This window comes from Nerophis ophidion, linkage group LG12 (assembly GCF_033978795.1).
Source record: "Nerophis ophidion isolate RoL-2023_Sa linkage group LG12, RoL_Noph_v1.0, whole genome shotgun sequence".
Classification (NCBI taxonomy): Eukaryota; Metazoa; Chordata; class Actinopteri; order Syngnathiformes; family Syngnathidae; genus Nerophis; species Nerophis ophidion.
In genome coordinates, this window is record NC_084622.1 from 12,770,856 (window position 1) to 12,790,488 (window position 19,633).

Sequence of the window (19,633 nt, forward strand, 5' to 3'; positions counted from 1 at the left end):
TAAGACCTTCTAGAGGAAAGTTCTGTGGTCAGATGAAACAAATGGAGCTGCTTGGCCACAATACTCAGCAATATGTTTCGAGGAGAAAAGGTGAGGCCTTTAATCCTGTAAACCAGGGGTGTCAAACTCAAATACAGAGTGGGCCAAAATTTAAAACTGAACAAAGCCGCGGGCCGAGATTGAACGAATTAACCTTTTAATAGGGACCCAAACAAGTTTTGCATTGAATATTGAACAAGCAAGACTTATATAACTTTATAGTGACATGCAAAATCCAGTTTCAAATAACAATATTAATTAAAAAATATCAATGGCATATCAAATAGAATTTAAATAAAAATTGAATGCCTCTTTTCGGTGGTGGGGTTGAGGTGGACGGGTTTTGGTGATAGCGGGGGGTGTATATTGTAGCGTACCAGAAGAGTTAGTGCTGCAAGGCGTTCTGGGTATTTGTTCTGTTGTGTTTATGTTGTGTCACGGTGCAGATGTTCTCCCAAAATGTTTGGTGTGGGTTCACAGTGTGGCGCATATTTGTAACAATGTTAAAATTGTTTATACGGCCACCCTCAGTGTGACCTGTACGGCTGTTGACCAAGTATGCGTTGCATTCACTTGTGAGTGTGTATAAGCCGCAAATATTATGTGACTGTTTGTATGGAGGAGAAGCGGACGTGGAGACAGGTTGTAGAGAGCGCCAAAGGCAGTGGCTTTAAAGCCCACCCCAAATATTGTTGTCCCGGATGAAATTCGGAAGGGGCACTGAACTTCGAGAGTCTCCCGGGAAAATCGGGAGGGTTGGTAAGTAAGAGTATTAGTGGTGAATGCGGTGTTACAGTGGCGGGCCAACTCTAATGTTAATTTGATATTGCCTCAAGGGCCAAGTGAAATTACACGGCGGGCCAGAGTTTGACACCCATGCTGTAAACCATACCTACATACAGTCAAGCATAATGGTGGTAGTATTATGCTCGGTGCCTGTTTTGCTGCTAATGGAACTGGTGCTTTACAGAGAGTAAATGGGACAATGAAAAAAGGAGGATTTCCTCCAAATTCTTCAGGACAAGCTAAAATCATCAGCCCGGAGGTTGGGTCTTGGGCGCAGTTGGGTGTTCCAACAGGACAATGACCCCAAACACACGTCAAAAGTGGTAAAGGAATGGCTAAATCAGGCTAGAATGAAGGTTTTAGAATGGCCTTCCCAAAGTCCTGACTTAAACGTGTGGACAATGCTGAAGAAACAAGTCCATGTCAGAAAACCAACCCATTTAGCTGAACTGAACCAATTTTGTCAAGAGGAGTGGTCAAAAATTCTAATCTATGTCCCTTGGCAAGTTTAACTGCAATACGGCGCTTTTGGTAGCCATCCACAAGCTTCTGCGTGAAATTTTGACCACTCTTCTTGACAAAATTGGTGCATTTCAGCTAAATGAAATGGCGTGTTTTTGGGGTCATTGTCCCGTTGGAACACCCAACTGCGCCCAAGACCCAACCTCCGTGCTGATGATTTTAGCCTGTCCTGAAGAATTTGGAGGTAAACCTCCTTTTTCTGGCAGAAAACCAACACATTTAGATGAACTGCACCAATTTTGTGGTCAAAAATTCAAGCAGAAGCTTGCGGATGGCTACCAAAAGCGCCTTATTGCAGTGAAACTTGCCAAGGGACACGTAAGCAAATATTAACATTGCTGTATGTATACTTTTGATCCAGCACATTTTCTCACATTTTCAGTAGACTCATACTAAATTCATAAAAGAAGCTAACTTAATTAATGTTTTTTGTGACCAACAACTATGTGCTCCAATCACTCTATCACAAAAATATAAGAGTTGTAGAAATGATTGGAAACTCAAGACAGCCATGACATTATGTTCTTTACAAGTGTATGTACACTTTTGATCGCGACTGTATCAATCAATCAGTCAATGTTTATTTATGTCTCAAAGGGCTGCAAAAGCCACAACGACATCCTGGGCTCAGATCCCACACCAAGGCAAGGGTATGTCCTGCATAACAGAATTAAAGGCCTACTGAAATGATATTTTCTTATTTAAACAGGGATAGCAAGTCCATTCTATGTGTCATACTTGATCATTTCGCGATATTACCATATTTTTGCTGAAAGGATTTAGTAGAGAACATCGACGATAAAGTTTGCAACTTTTGGTGATGATAAAAAAGCCTTGCCTTTACCGGAAGTCGCAGACGATGACATCACAAGTGTGTATGCTCCTCACGTCCTCACATTGTTTATGATGGGAGCCTCCAACAAAAAGAGCTATTCGGAGCGAGAAAACAACAATTTCCCCATTAATTTGAGCGAGGAAGAAAGATTTGCGGATGATGATATTGATAACGAAGGACTAGAAAAAAATAAAAATAAAAAATTAAGTAAAAAAAAAAGGTGATTGCACTGGGACGGATTCAGATGTTTTTAGACACATTTACTAGGATAATTCTGTGAAATCCCTTATCTTTCTATTGTGTTGCTAGTGTTTTAGAGAGATTAAATAGTACCTGATAGTCGGAGGGGTGTGTCCACGGGTGTCTTGACGGCAGTCTCTGAGGGAAGTCGACGGCAGCTGCATGGACGGCGCAAGTTCAGCTGAGGCGACTTTTTACCACAATTTTCTCACCGAAACCTGCCGTTCGGGAACCGTGTTCGCTTGACCGCTCTGATCCATAGTGAAGCTTCACCTCTGGGAATTTTAAACAAGGAATCACCGTGTGTTTGGGTGGCTAAAGGCTAAAAGCTTCCCAACTCCATCTTTTTACTTTGACTTCTATATTATTAATTGAACAAATTGCAAAAGATTCAGTGACACAGATGTCTAGAATACTGTATAATTATGCGGTTAAAGCAGACTACTTTTAGCTGTGTGTGTGTGCAGGGCTTATATTTCCTAACAGTCCGTGACGTCACGCGCACGCGTCATCATTCCGCGACGTTTTCAACAAGAAACTGCGCGGGAAATTTCAAATAGCAATTTAGTAAACTAAAAAGGCCTGGGAACGCCTCGGGATCCCCCGGGAAGAGCTAGACGAAGTGGCTGGGGAGAGGGAAGTCTGGGTTTCCCTGTTTAGGCTGTTGCCCCCGCGACCCGACCTCGGATAAGCGGAAGATGATGGATGGATGGATGGAAAAGGCCGTATTGGCATGTGTTGCAATGTTAATATTTCATCATTGATATATAAACTATCAGACTGCGTGGTCGGTAGTAGTGGGTTTCAGTAGGCCTTTAATCTCTGACAAAATGTCCACTGCTCTCAGGAAGATAGATTTTAAAGCGGGGATAGGTTTATACTCTGTAAAAGATTAAGTTTCCTTTGTTTTAAAATTAGAACACCTTGGAGGTCAGAGACTGGTTTAGTCCTAGTTTAGTCCAACTAAAAATGCCATATAAACAAGTTAATTGAGGCTGCATTTGCTGTCATCTGGCGACCTCTGGTGGTGATTATAACAAACATACACTCGCAGGTCACTTCATTGGGTACACCCGCACAGCACATCTGGCGACCTCTAGTGGTGATTATAACATACATACACTCGCAGGTCACTTCATTGGGTACACCCGCACAGCACATCTGGCGACCTCTGGTGGTGATTATAAAAAACATACACTCGCAGGTCACTTCATTGGGTACACCTGCACAGCACATCTGGCGACCTCTAGTGGTGATTATAATTTACATACACTCGCAGGTCACTTCATTGGGTACACCTGCACAGCATATCTGGCGACCTCTAGTGGTGATTATAACATACATACACTCGCAGGTCACTTCATTGGGTACACCTGCACACCACATCTGGCGACCTCTAGTGGTGATTATAATATACATACACTCGCAGGTCACTTCATTGGGTACACCCGCACAGCCCAAATGACAGAGCGAAATCACAAATGTGTGACGATGCAATATTTTGAGTCTTGATACAGGTGTAGGTGTACCTAATGTTGTGTCACTATAGCGTGGCGCCACTCGGAGTCCATTTTCTTCTCTCATTTTCCTGTTTCCACAAAAGGTGTCACTATTAAAATTCATCGTGAAAGGGATATTCCGGATGGTCGCTCCACCTGTGTCATGACAAATGCAGGTGAAGCCACAGAGGTAGATGCATCACGTCGGAAAAAAGACTGTCAACTTACATGAGGAGCTCCACAAAGCGAATGTTCTTGTTCAGACCCTCGATGGCCCGCATTTCGTCCTCGGCGAGTGAAAAGTCGAATATCTGTCGCGGTGGGAGAAGTATTACTAGTGGATTTAACATAATAGTGAGAGTCCACTCCATAGTGGATTTAACATAATAGTGTGAGAGTCCAGTCCATAGTGGAACTAACAGAATAGTGAGAGTCCAGTCCATAGTGGATCTAACATAATAGCGAGAGTCCAGTCCATAGTGGATTTAACGTAATAGTGTGAGAGTCCAGTCCATAGTGGAACTAACAGAATAGTGAGAGTCCAGTCCATAGTGGATTTAACGTAATAGTGTGAGAGTCCAGTCCATAGTGGATCTAACATAATAGTGTGAGAGTCCAGTCCAGAGTGGATCTATCATAATATTGTGAGAGTCCAGTACATTGTGGATCTAGCATTATAGTGTGGGAGTCCAGTCCATAGTGGATTTAACATAATAGTGTGAGAATCCAGTCCATAGTGGATTTAACATAATAGCGAGAGTCCAGTCCATAGTGGTTTTAACATAATAGTGTGAGAGTCCAGTCCATAGTTGATTTAACATAATAGTGTGAGAGTCCAGTCCATAGTGGATCTAACATAATAGTGTGAGAGTCCAGTCCATAGTGGATCTAAAATAATAGTGAGAGTCCAGTCCATAGTGGATATAACATATTAGTGTGAGAGTCCAGTCCATAGTGGATCTAACATAATAGTGTGAGAGTCCAGTCCAGAGTGGATCTAACATAATAGTGTGAGAGTCCAGTCCATAGTTGATCTAAAATAATAGTGAGAGTCCAGTCCATAGTGGATCTAACATATTAGTGTGAGAGTCCAGTCCATAGTGGATTTAACATAATAGTGTGAGAGTCCAGTCCAGAGTGGATCTAACATAATAGTGTGAGAGTCTAGTCCATAGTTGATCTAAAATAATAGTGAGAGTCCAGTCCATAGTGGATCTAACATAATAGTGAGAGTCCAGTCCATTGTGGATCTAACATAATATTGTAAGAGTCCAGTCCATAGTGGATTTAACATAATAGTGAGAGTCCAGTCCACAGTGGATGTAGCATAATTTTGTGAGAGTCCAGTCCATAGTGGATGTAGCATAATATTGTGAGAGTCCAGTCCATAGAGAATCTAACATAGTAGTGTGAGAGTCCAGTCCATAGTGGATCTAGCATAATATTGTGAGAGTCCAGTCCACAGTGGATCTCGCATAATAGTGTGGGAGTCCAGTCCACAGTTGATTTAACATAATAGTGAGAGTCCAGTGCATAGGTGATCTAGCATAATATTGTGAGAGTCCAGTCCATAGTGGATCTAACATAATAGTGAGACTCCAGTCTATAGTGGATCTAACATAATAATGAGAGTCCAGTCCATAGTGGATCTAACATAATAGTGAGAGTCCAGTCCATAGTGGATCTAACATTATAGTGAGAGTCCAGTCCATAGTGGATCTAACATAATAGAGATAGTCCAGTCCACAGTGGATCTAACATAATAGTGAGAGTCCAGTCCATGGCGGATCTAACATAATAGTGAGAGTCCAGTCCATAGTGGATTTAACATAATAGTGAGAGTCCAGTCAATAGTGGATTTAACATAGTAGTGAGAGTCCAGTCCATAGTGGATTTAACATAATAGTGTGAGAGTCCAGTCCATAGTGGATTTAACATAATAGTGTGAGAGTCCAGTCCATAGTGGATTTAACGTAATAGTGTGAGAGTCCAGTCCATAGTGGATCTAACGTAATAGTGAGAGTCCAGTCCATACTGGATTTAACATAATATTGTGAAAGTCCAGTCTATAGTGGATCTAGCATAATAGTGTGGGAGTCCAGTCCATAGTTGATTTAACATAATAGTGAGAGTCCAGTCCATAGTGGATCTAGCATAATATTGTGAGAGTCCAGTCCATAGTGGATCCAACATAATAGTGTGAGAATTCAGTCCATAGTGGATTTAACATAATAGTGAGAGTCCAGTCCATAGTGGATCTAGCATTATAGTGTGGGAGTCCAGTCCATAGTTGATTTAACATAATAGTGAGCGTCCAGTCCATAGTGGATCTAGCATAATAGTGAGAGTCCAGTCCAGAGTGGATCTAACATAATAGTGTGAGAATTCAGTCCATAGTGGATTTAACATAATAGTGAGAGTCCAGTCCATAGTGGATTTAACATAATAGTGTGAGAGTCCTGTCCATAGTGGCTCTAACATAATATTGTGAGAGTGCAGTCCATAGTGGATCTAGCATAATAGTGTGGGAGTCCAGTCCATAGTTGATTTAACATAATAGTGAGAGTCCAGTCCATAGTGGATCTAGCATAATAGTGTGGGAGTCCAGTCCATAGTTGATTTAACATAATAGTGGGAATCCAGTGCCTAGGTGATCTAGCATAATATTGTGAGAGTCCAGTCCATAGTGGTTCTAACATAATAGTGAGAGTCCAGTCCATAGTGGATCAAACATAATAGTGAGAGTCCAGTCCATAGTCGATCTAACATAATAGTGAGAGTCCAGTCCATAGTTGATCTAGCATAATAGTGAGAGTCCAGTCCATAGTGGATCTAACATAATAGTGAGCGTCCAGTCCATAGTCGATCTAACATAATAGTGTGAGTACAGTGCATAGTGGATCTAACATAATAGTGAGAGTCCAGTCTATAGTGGATCTAACATAATAGTGAGAGTCCAGTCCATAGTGGATTTAACATCATAGTGTGAGAGTCCAGTCCATAGCGGATCCAACATAATAGTGTGAGAGTCCAGTCCATTGTGGATTTAACAAAATAGTGTGAGAGTCCAGTACATAGTGATTCTAGCATTATATTGTGAGAGTCCAGTCTGTAGTGGATCTAGCATAATAGTGTGGGAGTCCAGTCCATAGTGGATTTAACATAATAGTGAGAGTCCAGTTCATAGTGGATCTAGCATAATATTGTGAGAGTCCAGTCCACAGTGGATTTAACATAATAGTGAGAGTCCAGTCCATAGTGGATCTAGCATGATATTGTGCGAGTACAGTCCATAGTGGATCTAACATAGTGTGAGAATTCAGTCCATAGTGGATCCAACATAATAGTGAGAGTCCAGTCCGTAGTGGATTTAACATAATAGTGAGAGTCCAGTCCATAGTGGATCTAGCATAATATTGTGAAGGTCCAGTCCACAGTGGATTTAACACAATAGTGAGAGTCCAGTCCATAGTGGATCTAGCATGATATTGTGTGAGTACAGTCCATAGTGGATCTAACATAATAGTGAGAGTCCAGTCCATAGTGGATTTAACATAACAGTGTGAGAGTCCAGTCCATACTCTCACACTATTATGTTGGATCCACTATGGGCTGAACTCTTAGAGTACCGTATTTTCTTGAATTTCCGCCGGGCATATAGTAAGCGCCTGCCTTGAATTACTGCCGGGTCAAACTCGCTTCCCAAAATAATTAGCGCACGCTTAGCATTACCGCCAGGTCAAACTCGTGACGTCACGAGTGACACTTCCCCTGTCATCATTTTCAAAATGAAGGAGGCTGATTTCAAGAGGGGAATTTGAAAACGCATACAGGGAAGAAGATTAAGAACTATTCAGTAGGATTTAAGGTCCAAGCTTACATCACACTCAAATTTTTACTGCATACCTTTGGTAAGTGCCGCAGGGAGAAAAGGTTTTAACATAATTAGCGCATGCTTACTTTTACCGCATGCCTTTGGTAAGCGCAGGAGTGACAAGAGGTTTTAAATTAATTAGCGCCTCAGCGGCATTTCAAGTAAATACGGTATTATGTTTAATCCAATACGGACTGGATTATCTCACTATTATGTTAGATCCACTATGGACTCGACTCTCACACTATTATGTTAAAACCACTATGGACTGTCACTATTATGTTGGATCCACTATGGACTGGACTCACACTATTATGTTAGATCCACTATGGACTGGACTCACACTATTATGTTAGATCCACTATGGACTTGACTCTCACTATTATGTTAGATCCACTATGGATTGGACTCTCACTATTATGTTAGATCCACTATAGACTGGATTCTCACCTTATTATGTTAGATCCACTATGGACTGGACTCACACTATTATGTTAGATCCACTATGGACTGGACTCTCACTATTATGTTAGATCCACTATGGATTGGACTCTCACTATTATGTTAGATCCACTATAGACTGGATTCTCACCTTATTATGTTAGATCCACTATGGACTGGACTCACACTATTATGTTAGATCCACTATGGACTTGACTCTCACTATTATGTTAGATCCACTATGGACTGGACTCTCACTATTATGTTAGATCCACTATAGACTGGATTCTCACCTTATTATGTTAGATCCACTATGGACTGGACTCACACTATTATGTTAGATCCACTATGGACTGGACTCACACTATTATGTTAGATCCACTATGGACTGGACTCACACTATTATGTTAGATCCACTATGGACTGGACTCTCACACTATTATATTAGATCCACTATGAACTGGACTCTCACACTATTATGCCAGATCCACTCGACGTCCATTGCACCGGTCACCCAAGGTGGAGGGGAGCAGTGAGCAGCAGCGGTGACTGCGCCGGCAATCATTTTTGGTGATATAACCGCCAATTCCAACCCTTGATGCTGAGTTCCAAGCAGGGAGGCAACGGGTCCAGTTTTTATAGTCTTTGGTGTGACTCGGCCGGGGTTTGAACTCACAACCTCCCCATCTCAGGGCGGACACTCTAACCACGGAGTAGGTCAGCTAGGCCAAAAATGGTCCACATACAAACCTGGAAGTTGTGTTGGATCCTCTGCGGACTGAAGCTTTTAGGAATGACCGCCACTCCTCTCTGAGCGTTGAAGCGCAGCGCCACCTGAGCGCTGCTCTTGCCGTACTTCCTGCCGATGGACAGCAGCAGCTCGTCCTCCAGCATGGGAGGACACTTGACATTTACCCTAAAAGGGAAACGTTACATCCAAAATGTAGTCATAATCTGGAATGCATGAGAAAGTGGAAAAGAAAGTGTCTTTTTTGGACCACAAAGTTAACGCATAACCCAGGAGAAACCAAACCAATGCTCTCATAGCAGTAAGGAGCCAAGTTAGGTAAAATACCAATGATTAGGTGTGGTGAAATTATTCTCTGCATTTGACCCATCACCCTGGGAGGTGAGGGGAGCAGTGAGCAGCAGGACAAACAACTAAGTTGTTTTTTGAAATGGGAAAAATTACCGGTTTTCCCAGAATTCCATAATACCATTTCTCATTTCAACATGTTACTACTTCATTATTTCTCGACTGATTTGAAAAATTCCAACACCAACCATTTCACCTCATGCAGAGCCTTCATGTTGATTACCATTGTGAAAAAAAATCCTGCTTTTCCTGAAATTCCCAATTTTTGGGGAAATTCCCATTGAAATCAATGGGACATTCTTCAAAGTTCAACAACTGCCAAATTTTTCATCTGATTTAAGGCATTCCAACTTCAAAGTGTTCAGCCTATTCGGGAATCGCGGGATTTCCCTTGAAGAATTCCAAAAATTCCCAGATTTCCCAGAAGTCCAGGTTTTCCGGGAATTTTTTCCTATTGAAAGTGAATTGAACATTTCATCAAATTTCCACCATTTCCACCCTTTTCAACCGATTCAAAGCATTCCACCTTCAACATATTCTACCATTCTGGAAATTCAAACTATAATGTTTCCAAGTTCAAAAAAATTCCAGAATTTTCCAGAATTCCTGCTTTTCCAAAGATCTGTTTCCACCCTTTTATTCTGGCGACTACTCCTTCCACATTTTTCAACAGATTTCAACTGTTCCACTGTCAAAACATTCCTCTTAATCGAGACAAAAAACTAAATTGTTTTTTGATTTTCCCGAAACTACAGGAATTCCGTAATAACATTTCTCAATTTAACATGTTACTACTTCAACATTTCTCCACTGATTTGAAAAATTCCAACACCAACCATTTCAACTCATTCAGAGCCTTCATATTGATTACCATTGTCCAAAAAATCATGCTTTTCCCGAAATTCCCATTTTTTTTTGGAAATTCCCTTTGAAATCAATGGGACATTCTTCAAAGTTCAACAACTGCCAAATTTTTCATCTGATTTAAAGCATTCCAACTTCAAAGTGTTCACCCTATTCAGGAATCGCGGGTTCCCTTGAAGGATTCAAAACATTCCCAGATTTCCCAGAATTCCTGGTTTTCCGGGAAATTTTTCCCATTCAAAGTGAATTGACCATTTTATCAAACTTCCACCATTTCCACATTTTTCAACCGATTCAAAGCATTCCACCTTCAACACATTCTACCATTCTGGAAATTCAAACTATGATTTTTCCAAGTTAAAAAAAATTCCAGAATTTTCCAGAATTCCTGCTTTTCCAAAGACCTGTTTCCACCCTTTTATTCTGGCGATTACTCCTTCCACATTTTTCAACAGATTTAAACTGTTCCACTGTCAAAACATTCCTTTTAATCGAGACAAAAACTTTTTTTTTTTTCCCGAAATTCCAGGAATTCCGTAATACAATTTCTCAATTTAACATGTTAGCACTTCAACATTTCTCCACTGATTTGAAAAAATCCAACTCCAACAATTTCAACTCATTCAGACTATTCATGTTGATTACCATTGTCAAAAAAAATCGCGCTTTTCCCGAAATTCCCTATTTTTTTTGTGGAAATTCCCATTGAAATTAATGGGACATTCTTCAATGTTCAACAACTGCCAAATTTTTCATCTGATTTAAAGCATTCTAACTTCAAAGTGTTCAGCCTATTCGGGAATCGCGGGATTTCCCTTGAAGAATTCCAAAAATTCCCAGATTTCCCAGAATTCCAGGTTTTTCTGGGAAATTTTTCCCATTCAAAATGAATTGACCATTTTATCAAACTTCCACCATTTCTACATTTTTCAACCGATTCAAACCATTCCACCTTCAACACATTCCACCATTCTGAAAATTCAAACTATAATTTTTCCAAGTTCAAAAAAATTCCAGAATTTTCCAGAATTCCTGCTTTTCCAAAGACCTGTTTCCATCCTTTTTTCTGGCGACTACTCTTTCCAAATGTTTCAATAGTTTTAAACTGTTCTACTGTCAAAACATTCCTCTTAATCAAGACCAAAAACAAAATGGTTTTTTGAACTGGACAAATTCCCGGTTTTCACGACATTACAAGAATTCCGAAATAGCATTTCTTAATTCAACATGTTACTACTTCAACATTTCTTGATCGATTTGAAACATTCCAACACCAACCATTTCAACTCATTCAGACCATTCATGTTGTTTACCATTGTCAAAAAAAAATCCCGCTTTTCCTGAAATTCCCAATTTTTGGGGGAAATTCCCATTGAAATTAATGGGACATTCTTCAAAGTTCCACAACATCTGATTCAAACTCTTCCAACTTCAAAGTGTTCAGCCAATTCGGGAATCGCGGGATTTCCCTTGAAAAATTTGAAAACATTCCCAGATTTCCCAGAATTCCTGGTTTTCCGGGAAATTTTTCCCATTCAAAGTGAATTGACCATTTTATCAAACTTCCATCATGTCCACATTTTTCAACCGATTCAAACCATTTCACCTTAAACACATTACACCATTTTGGAAATTCAATCTTTGATTTTTCCAAGTAAAATAAAACTCCAGAATTTTCCAGACATCCTGCTTTTCCAAAGACCAATTTCAACCCCTTTTTGTGGCAACTACTCCTTCCACATTTTTTTTTACGGATTTCAACCGTTCCAGCGTCAAAACATTTCTCTTAATCAAGACAAAAAACTGGAAAAAAATCCCGGTTTTCCCAAAATTTCAGGAATTCTGTAATACCATTTCTGGGGCGTGGTCGGGGTTGGGGCGGAGGCGTGGTTGGGCGGGGGGCGTGATTAAGAGGAGAGTAGTATAATTCACCAACGTGAGTATGTCATATATATATATATATATATATATATATATATATATATATATATGAATGAAATACTGGACTTTCAGTAAATTCTACCTATATTTATTTTATTGTATATATAAATAAAATAAATTGCTGAATTTCCGACAGCACCTATCAAATACACAGTAATCAATCAATCAATCAATGTGTAATAAAAACACAGTTGTTCTACTTGCTGTACTGTGCTTGCTGATTACTAAAAAAAACCCAACAACACTTACCTTTCACTATTTGAGTAACCTTTGTTCTGCCATTTGCGTATTGGCGAGCGATCTCCGAATCCGGGAACATAACCTTCACGGATTTGTTGTAGACATCCGCAAATGAGAACGGGATGTTGCTTCCAGCTATCAGCATAGCCATCTTTGTCTTAGCATAAGTTACACCATCGGGTCTCCATTTTGCGAGGTGGGCCATAATACTGGATTGTGAACGATGCTGCGGACGCTTTGTGCTTCGCTGACCGTTCATGACTGAGTATATCCGTTCACCGTGTTCAATGGAGAAGTCTGTACTACAAAATTTACAGGCATCATACCCCTTCTGCTTCGAACTCTCCTGGATAAATTTAAATTCTTGTTTCTATTTGTTTTGGAACTTGCAAGCGTATTCATTTCGTTTTGCTCGTCGACGGTGTAATACATTGGGTTGGAGTCAATAACCAGGCGACGTGATGAAGTTACGTCTCTTTACTGTGGGCTTCAGAACAGAATCCCTAATGCATATCTTCCTTGACTGCACTTAAATGTAGAATATATGTAGAATATATTTATATAATTCATATATTATATATTGTATATATAATATATATATTATATTCTTTATTATTATCATTGTTTATTGTGAGCGAACTGTGGTGCTGAATATCCCCCAGGGATCAATAAAGTACATTCTATTCTATTCTATGTCCAGTAAATGGCAGTATTGTCCTGTTTAAGAGGGTCACAACATTGCTGAGTTTGTTCTCATGGAGCTTGAAGGAGCGTGGCCTCCAGCTCCGACTGAATTTCGGGAGATTGTCGGGAGAAAATTTGTCCCGGGAGGTTTTCGGGAGAGGCGGTGAATTTCGGGAGTCTCCCGGAAAATCCGGGATGGTTGGCAAGTACGCACGCGCCTCATCTAGTTAAGTTGTTGTTTTTCATGAACACCATTGTTTCACTGAATGGAACCTTTTTCTAACATTCCATCCTCCAAAACAATAAAAGTATATGCACTGTGATTCATGCTGATATCCTATCAGCCTTGTATTTTTTTTAATATTATTATTGGCCAAGAATCAAGGCTCCACTATCAGTATCATATCGGGAAAACAAAGCAGTGACATCACTACACTAAATAACTTAAAGGGGAACATTATCACCAGACCTATGTAAGTGTCAATATATACCTTGATGTTGCAGAAAATAGACCATATATTTTTTAACCGATTTCCGAACTCTAAATGGGTGAATTTTGGCGAATTAAACGGCTTTCTGTTTATCGCTCTGTAGGGGATGACGTCAGAATGTGACGTCTCCGAGGTAATACAGCCTCCATTTTCATTTTCAACCCATTGTAAACATTGGGTCTCAGCTCTGTTGTTTTCCGTTTTTTCGACAATTTTTTGGAACCTTGGAGACATCATGCCTCGTCGGTGTGTTGTCGGAGGGTGTAACAACACTAACAGGGAGGGATTCAAGTTGCACCACTGGCCCGAAGATGCGAAAGTGTCTGCCGCCAGACCCCCATTGAATGTACCAAAGTGGCTCCACATTTTACCGGCGATGACAGACATGGCACAGAGATGTATGGATAACCTGCAGATGCATTTGCAACGATAAATTCAACGAAATCACAAAGGTGAGTTTTGTTGATGTTGACTTATTTGCTAATCAGACATATTTGGTCGCGGCATGACTGCCAGTTAATCGATGCTAACATGCTACGCTAATCGACGCTAACATGCTATTTACCGGCGGTGCTAAAGCAGACATGGCACAGAGATGTATGGATAACCTGCAGATGCATTTGTAACTATATTACGTTTCCTTCCACCCACATTTAATGCGAAACAAACACTTACCAATCGAAGGATTTAAGTTGCTCCACTGTCACAAGATGCTAAAGTACTGATCGTTTGGTCCTCACATTTTACCGGCGATGCTAACGCAGCTATTCGGCCATGCTATGGCTATGAATAGCGTCAATAGCTATTCGCTCAATAGCTTCAGTTTCTTCTTCAATACTTTCATACTCCAACCATCCGTTTCAATACATGCGTAATCTGTTGAATCGCTTAAGCCGCTGAAATCCGAGTCTGAATCCGAGCTAATGTCGCTATATCTTGCTGTGCTATTCGCCATTGTTTGTTTACATTGGCAGCACTGTATGACGTCACAGGGAAATGGATAGTGGCATCGCAAATAGCGAAAATCAGGCACTTTAAAGCTTTTTTTAGGGATATTCGGAGACCGGGTCAAATTTTGAAAAAAACTTCAAAAAATACAACAAGCCACTGGGAACTGATTTTTATTGTTTTTAACCATTTTGAAATTGTGATAATGTTCCCCTTTAATATTTTCTTGAATTTTATGCAACACAAAGCATTGGTATGATATGAAATGCAGTTCTTTGAATGGCAAAAATATAAGACGTCTCTCCACATACCAGGATGCATCTCTGGAGGAGCCGAGGGGACAATAGCCAACAATGACGATGTCATTTTGACGACAATAGTCCAAAAGTTTGGTCTGCGTGAAATACGGATGACATTCCACCTGAGCAAGAAAACACAAAGTAACATATTTTCCCATGTACAGTTCTGCTCAAAATTTTACATACACTTGTAAAGAACATGATGTCATGGCTGTCTTGAAATTCCGATCGTTTCTACAACTCTTATTTTTTTTGTGATGTAGTGATTGGAGCACATACTTGTCCTGAAGAATTTGGAGGTAATCCTCCTTTTTCATTGTCCCATTTACTCCCTGTAAAGCAGCAGTTCCATTGGCAGCAAAACAGGCCCAGAGCATAATACTACCACCACCATGCTTGACGGTAGATATGGTGTTCCTGTAATTAAAGGCCTCACCTTTTCTCCTCCATACATACTGCTGGGTATTGTGGCCAAAAAGCTCCATTTTTGTTTCATCTGACCACACAACTTTCCTCTAGAACAGGGGTGTCAAACTCAAATACAGAGTGGACCACAATTCTAAACTGAACAAAGCCGCGGGCCAAAGTTGAACCACTTAAATAAATGATAAATGGGTTGTACTTGTATAGCGCTTTTCTACCTTCAAGGTACTCAAAGCGCTTTGACACTACTTCCACATTTACCCATTCACACACACATTCACACACTGATGGAGGGAGCTGCCATGCAAGGCGCCAACCAGCACACATCAGGAGCAAGGGTGAAGTGTCTTGCTCAGGACACAACGGACGTGCCGAGGTTGGTACTAGGTGGGAATTGAACCAGGGACGCTCGGGTTGCGCACGGCCACTCTCCCCACTGCGCCACGCCGTCCCAAGATTTTAATAGGGACCCAAACAAGTTTTGCGTTGAATATTGAACAAGCAAGGCTTATATAACTTTATAGTGACATGCAAAATCGAGTTTTGTTGGTAGCGGGGGTGTATATTGTTGCGTCCCGGAAGAGTTAGTGCTGCAAGGCGTTCTGGGTATTTGTTCTGTTGTGTTTATGTTGTGCTACGGTGCGGATGTTCTCCCGAAATGTGTTTGTCATTTTTGTTTGGTGTGGGTTCACAGTGTGGTGTAACAGTGTTAAAGTTGTTTATACGGCCACCCTCAGTGTGACCTGTATGGCTGTTGACCAAGTATGCCTCGCATTCACTTGTGTGTGTGTGTAGAAGCCGCATATATTACGTGACTGGGCCAGCACGCTGTTTGTATGGAGGAAAAGCGGACTTGACGACAGATTGTATAGCATAGCTGTCAAACTCTGGCCCGCGGCCCAAATCTGACCCGCCGTGTAATTTAATTTGGCCCTTGAGGCAATATCAATTTAACATTAGAGCTGGCCCGCCGGTGTTATACAGCGTCGGTGCCGCTGTAACGCCGCATTCACCGCTAATACTCATACTTGCCAACCCTCCTAATTTTCCCGGTAGACTCCCGAAGTTCAGTGCCCCTCCCGAAAATCTCCCAGGGCAACCATTCTCCCGAATTTCTACCGATTTCCACCTGGACAACTATATTGGGGGCGTGCACTTGAGGCGCTGCCTTTAGCGTTCTCTACAACCTGTCGTCACGTCCGCTTTTCCTCCATACTAACAGCGTGTCACATAATATTTGTGGCTTTTACACACACACACACACACACACACACACACACACACACACACACACACACACACACACACACACACACACACACACGCACAAGGGAATGCAAGGCATACTTGGTCAACAGTCATACAGGTCACACTGAAGGTGGCCGTATAAACAACTTTAGCACTTTTACAAATATACGCCACACGGTGAACCCACACCAAAGAAAAATGACAAACACATTTCGGGTGAACATCCACAACAGAACAAATACCCAGAACCCCTTGCAGCACTAACTCTTCCGGGAAACTTCCAGCAAACTGACCTGTAATTAACGTTTTATTCATGCATTTTCTCTTGCTACTTCAAAGCTTGAATGTTTGGTTCATTCATTATTGTTATTTTATTTTCAAATGTATTATTAGCCTGTGGAAAAAATTTGATATTTACCTCAGAAGATTGCAAATAGAAAAAAAGGCATAAAATTTTTCTTAAAATTGTATTTGATATGCCATTGATATTGTTTTAATTATTATTATTATTATTATGATTTGAAACTGGATTTTGCATGTCACTAAAGTTGTATAAGCCTTGCTTGTTCAATATTTAATGCAAAACTTGTTTGGGTCCCTATTAAAAGGTTAATTTGTTCAACCTTGGCTCGCGGCTTTGTTCCGTTTCAAATTTTGGCCCACTCTGTATTTGAGTTTGACACCCCTGTTGTAGAGGATGCTAAAAGCAGTACCTTTAAGGCACCCCCTAATATTGTTGCCCGGGTGGAAATTCGGGAGAATGGTTGACCCGCGAGATTTTCGGGAGGGGCACTGAATTTCGGGATTCTCCTGGAAAAATCGGGAGGGTTGGCAAGTATGAAAATTAGCGTTGAATATGGTGATACAGCGGCACCTCCACTGTATAATTCTGGAGGGCCAGCTCTAATGTTAATTTATTATTGCCTCAAGGGCCAAATTAAATTACACGGGGGCCAGAGTTTGACACCCATGCTCTAGAAGGTCTTATCTTTATACATGTGATGTCATTTTTGTTTCTTTGACATTGGAAAAAAGTTGAATAGATTGGTAAAAAGATCAAACTCAATCTTCTAAGACCGGGGTCGGCAACCTTCAGCATTCAAAGAGCCATTTGAGCCCATTTCCTTTAGCCATTCCTTTACCACTTTTGAGGTGTGTTTGGGGTCATTGTCCTGTTGGAACACCCAACTGTGCCCAAGACCCAACCTCCGGGCTGATGATTTTAGCTTGTCCTGAAGAATTTAGAGGTAATCCTCCTTTTTTCATTGTCCCATTTAAAGCAGCAGTTCCATTTTTAGCAAAAAAGGCCTAGAGCATAATACTACCACCACCATGCTTGACGGTAGGTGTGGTGTTCCTGGGATTAAAGTCCTCCAAACATATTTCTGGGTATTGTGGCCAAACAGCTCCATTTTTGTTTCATCTGACCACAGAACCTTCCTCTAAAAGGTCTTATCTGTGTAACACTGACTACGCTACATAATAGTCCTTGAGTACGCGGCAGTGTTAGTTACCTGGTTGGACACGGGCTTGTGTTTCAGGCCTGGTTTGTTGAGAAGCAGCTCTAGTTGTCTGCGGTTGAAGTTGGACACTCCCAGAGACTTGACCAGACCTGCGTCGACACACGCCTCCAAAGCCTGCAGGACACCATAGAAACATAACGTGGATCGAGAGGAAACAGTCATCAACAATTCATTCAGATCGACTGGAAACTGCAGACTCTAAGGGCGTCATCTACAAAAGCCCCAAGCCACGCACTTCTTGTGGGGATCCCCAGCAACAACATCCAGAAGCTGCAGTATTTATAGAATAGGGCTGCTAGGATCCTGATGAAATTTTGGAAATATCACCGTATCTCACCAATTCTCGAATCCCTTCACTGGCTTCCTGTTTTACTCAGGATTGAATACAAAAATTCCCCGATGGAAATCCATGGAAATGCCCCCTTCTACCTCAAAGAACTGCTCACCCCCAAATCCTCCACACAACACTTCCTCCGACCTCCGAGGGCAAAGCTACGAACAATGGGAGACCGGGCTTAATAATCAGCCGTCTGTGGAACGCTCTCCCTGACCACCTGAGGGCACCACAGACTGTGGAGGCTTTTAAAAAAGGCTTAAAACCCTTCTTTTTAAAAAGCCTTTTTATATATATATATATATATATATATATATATATATATATATATATATATATATATATATATATATATATGCATACTAGTTCTAGCTATTAGGCTGTTCTAGTTTTTATTTGTATTTATTTTTATTTTATTTTATTTTTAATTATTATTATTTTTTTAATACACTGGAGCCCTTTGAGGTTGTTTACTCAATTAAAGTGTTTTTTAACATTATTTTAACTTTCTTCTTCTTTTTCTTCTTCTTCTTCTTCTTCTCCTTCTTCTTCTTCTTCTTCTTCTTCTTCTTCTTCTTCTTCTTCTTCTTCTTCTTCTTCATTATTGTTAAGATGGCAATACCTGCATTTGCTTACCATCCAGCAGCTTTACCTACCTCTGCATGCGCTTTAAAATGTTTGTTGTGCTCCTCAACTGTCGTGGTGAAAATAACACGTTACAATTTTTTTTTTTTCACAAATTAACTCATCAGCGCTATTAATGCGGACTAAGCAGTTTTCTCCGGAAATCACATTGTCGGATTTTAGACTTAGACTTAGACAACCTTTAATGATCCACAAGGGAAATTGTTCCACACAGTAGCTCGGTTATGGACTGATGGAAAGTGTAAGGATGGAAAGGACAATGCCGGTATAAATAGACTAAATATAGCGATATAAAATATAACATATATACGTAATATTGACATATGTACAATATACTATATATACTGATAAATTAGATTTAGTCTATATCTAGATTGTTGCTGGTGTGTACTTTTCATGTCAATAAAATGAACATGTGGGTTGTTACCATTTAGTGGTCAATTATACGGAATATGTATTGTACTGTGCAATCTACTAATAAACGTTTCAATCAATCAATGCTCTGGAAACAAGCCCCGCCCGACCTGCTCGGTTCCTTGTTTGCCTGGAGCTGCTGTGACGTAGATTACTGCAATCTAAATTATTGGAATCTGCGCTCTGTAGTGATATTCGGGTTGCAGATTCCAACCATTGAAATACTTTATGGTAATTTGAAAACAAC

The 19,633-nt window shown here is 40.6% G+C and overlaps 2 protein-coding genes across 3 annotated transcripts in view; one reads left to right on the forward strand and one right to left on the reverse strand.

Annotated features, from left to right (window-relative positions):
* The window catches only part of fbln1 (fibulin 1), a 222,697-nt gene that overhangs the window by 22,346 nt on the left and 180,718 nt on the right, over nt 1–19,633 (forward strand). The gene's annotated exons all lie outside the window — the stretch shown is intronic.
* LOC133562985 (aldo-keto reductase family 1 member D1-like) overlaps nt 1,638–19,633 on the reverse strand; it is a 20,807-nt gene continuing 2,811 nt past the window's right edge. Inside the window, exons 5-9 of the mRNA XM_061916853.1 lie at nt 17,985–18,107; nt 14,812–14,921; nt 8,987–9,152; nt 4,150–4,232; nt 1,638–4,077 (exon numbers count right to left, since the gene is read on the reverse strand). Of these exons, the coding sequence (XP_061772837.1) occupies nt 4,035–4,077; nt 4,150–4,232; nt 8,987–9,152; nt 14,812–14,921; nt 17,985–18,107 (525 nt within the window). The 3' untranslated portion in view covers nt 1,638–4,034. The remainder of the gene's footprint in view (nt 4,078–4,149; nt 4,233–8,986; nt 9,153–14,811; nt 14,922–17,984; nt 18,108–19,633) is intronic.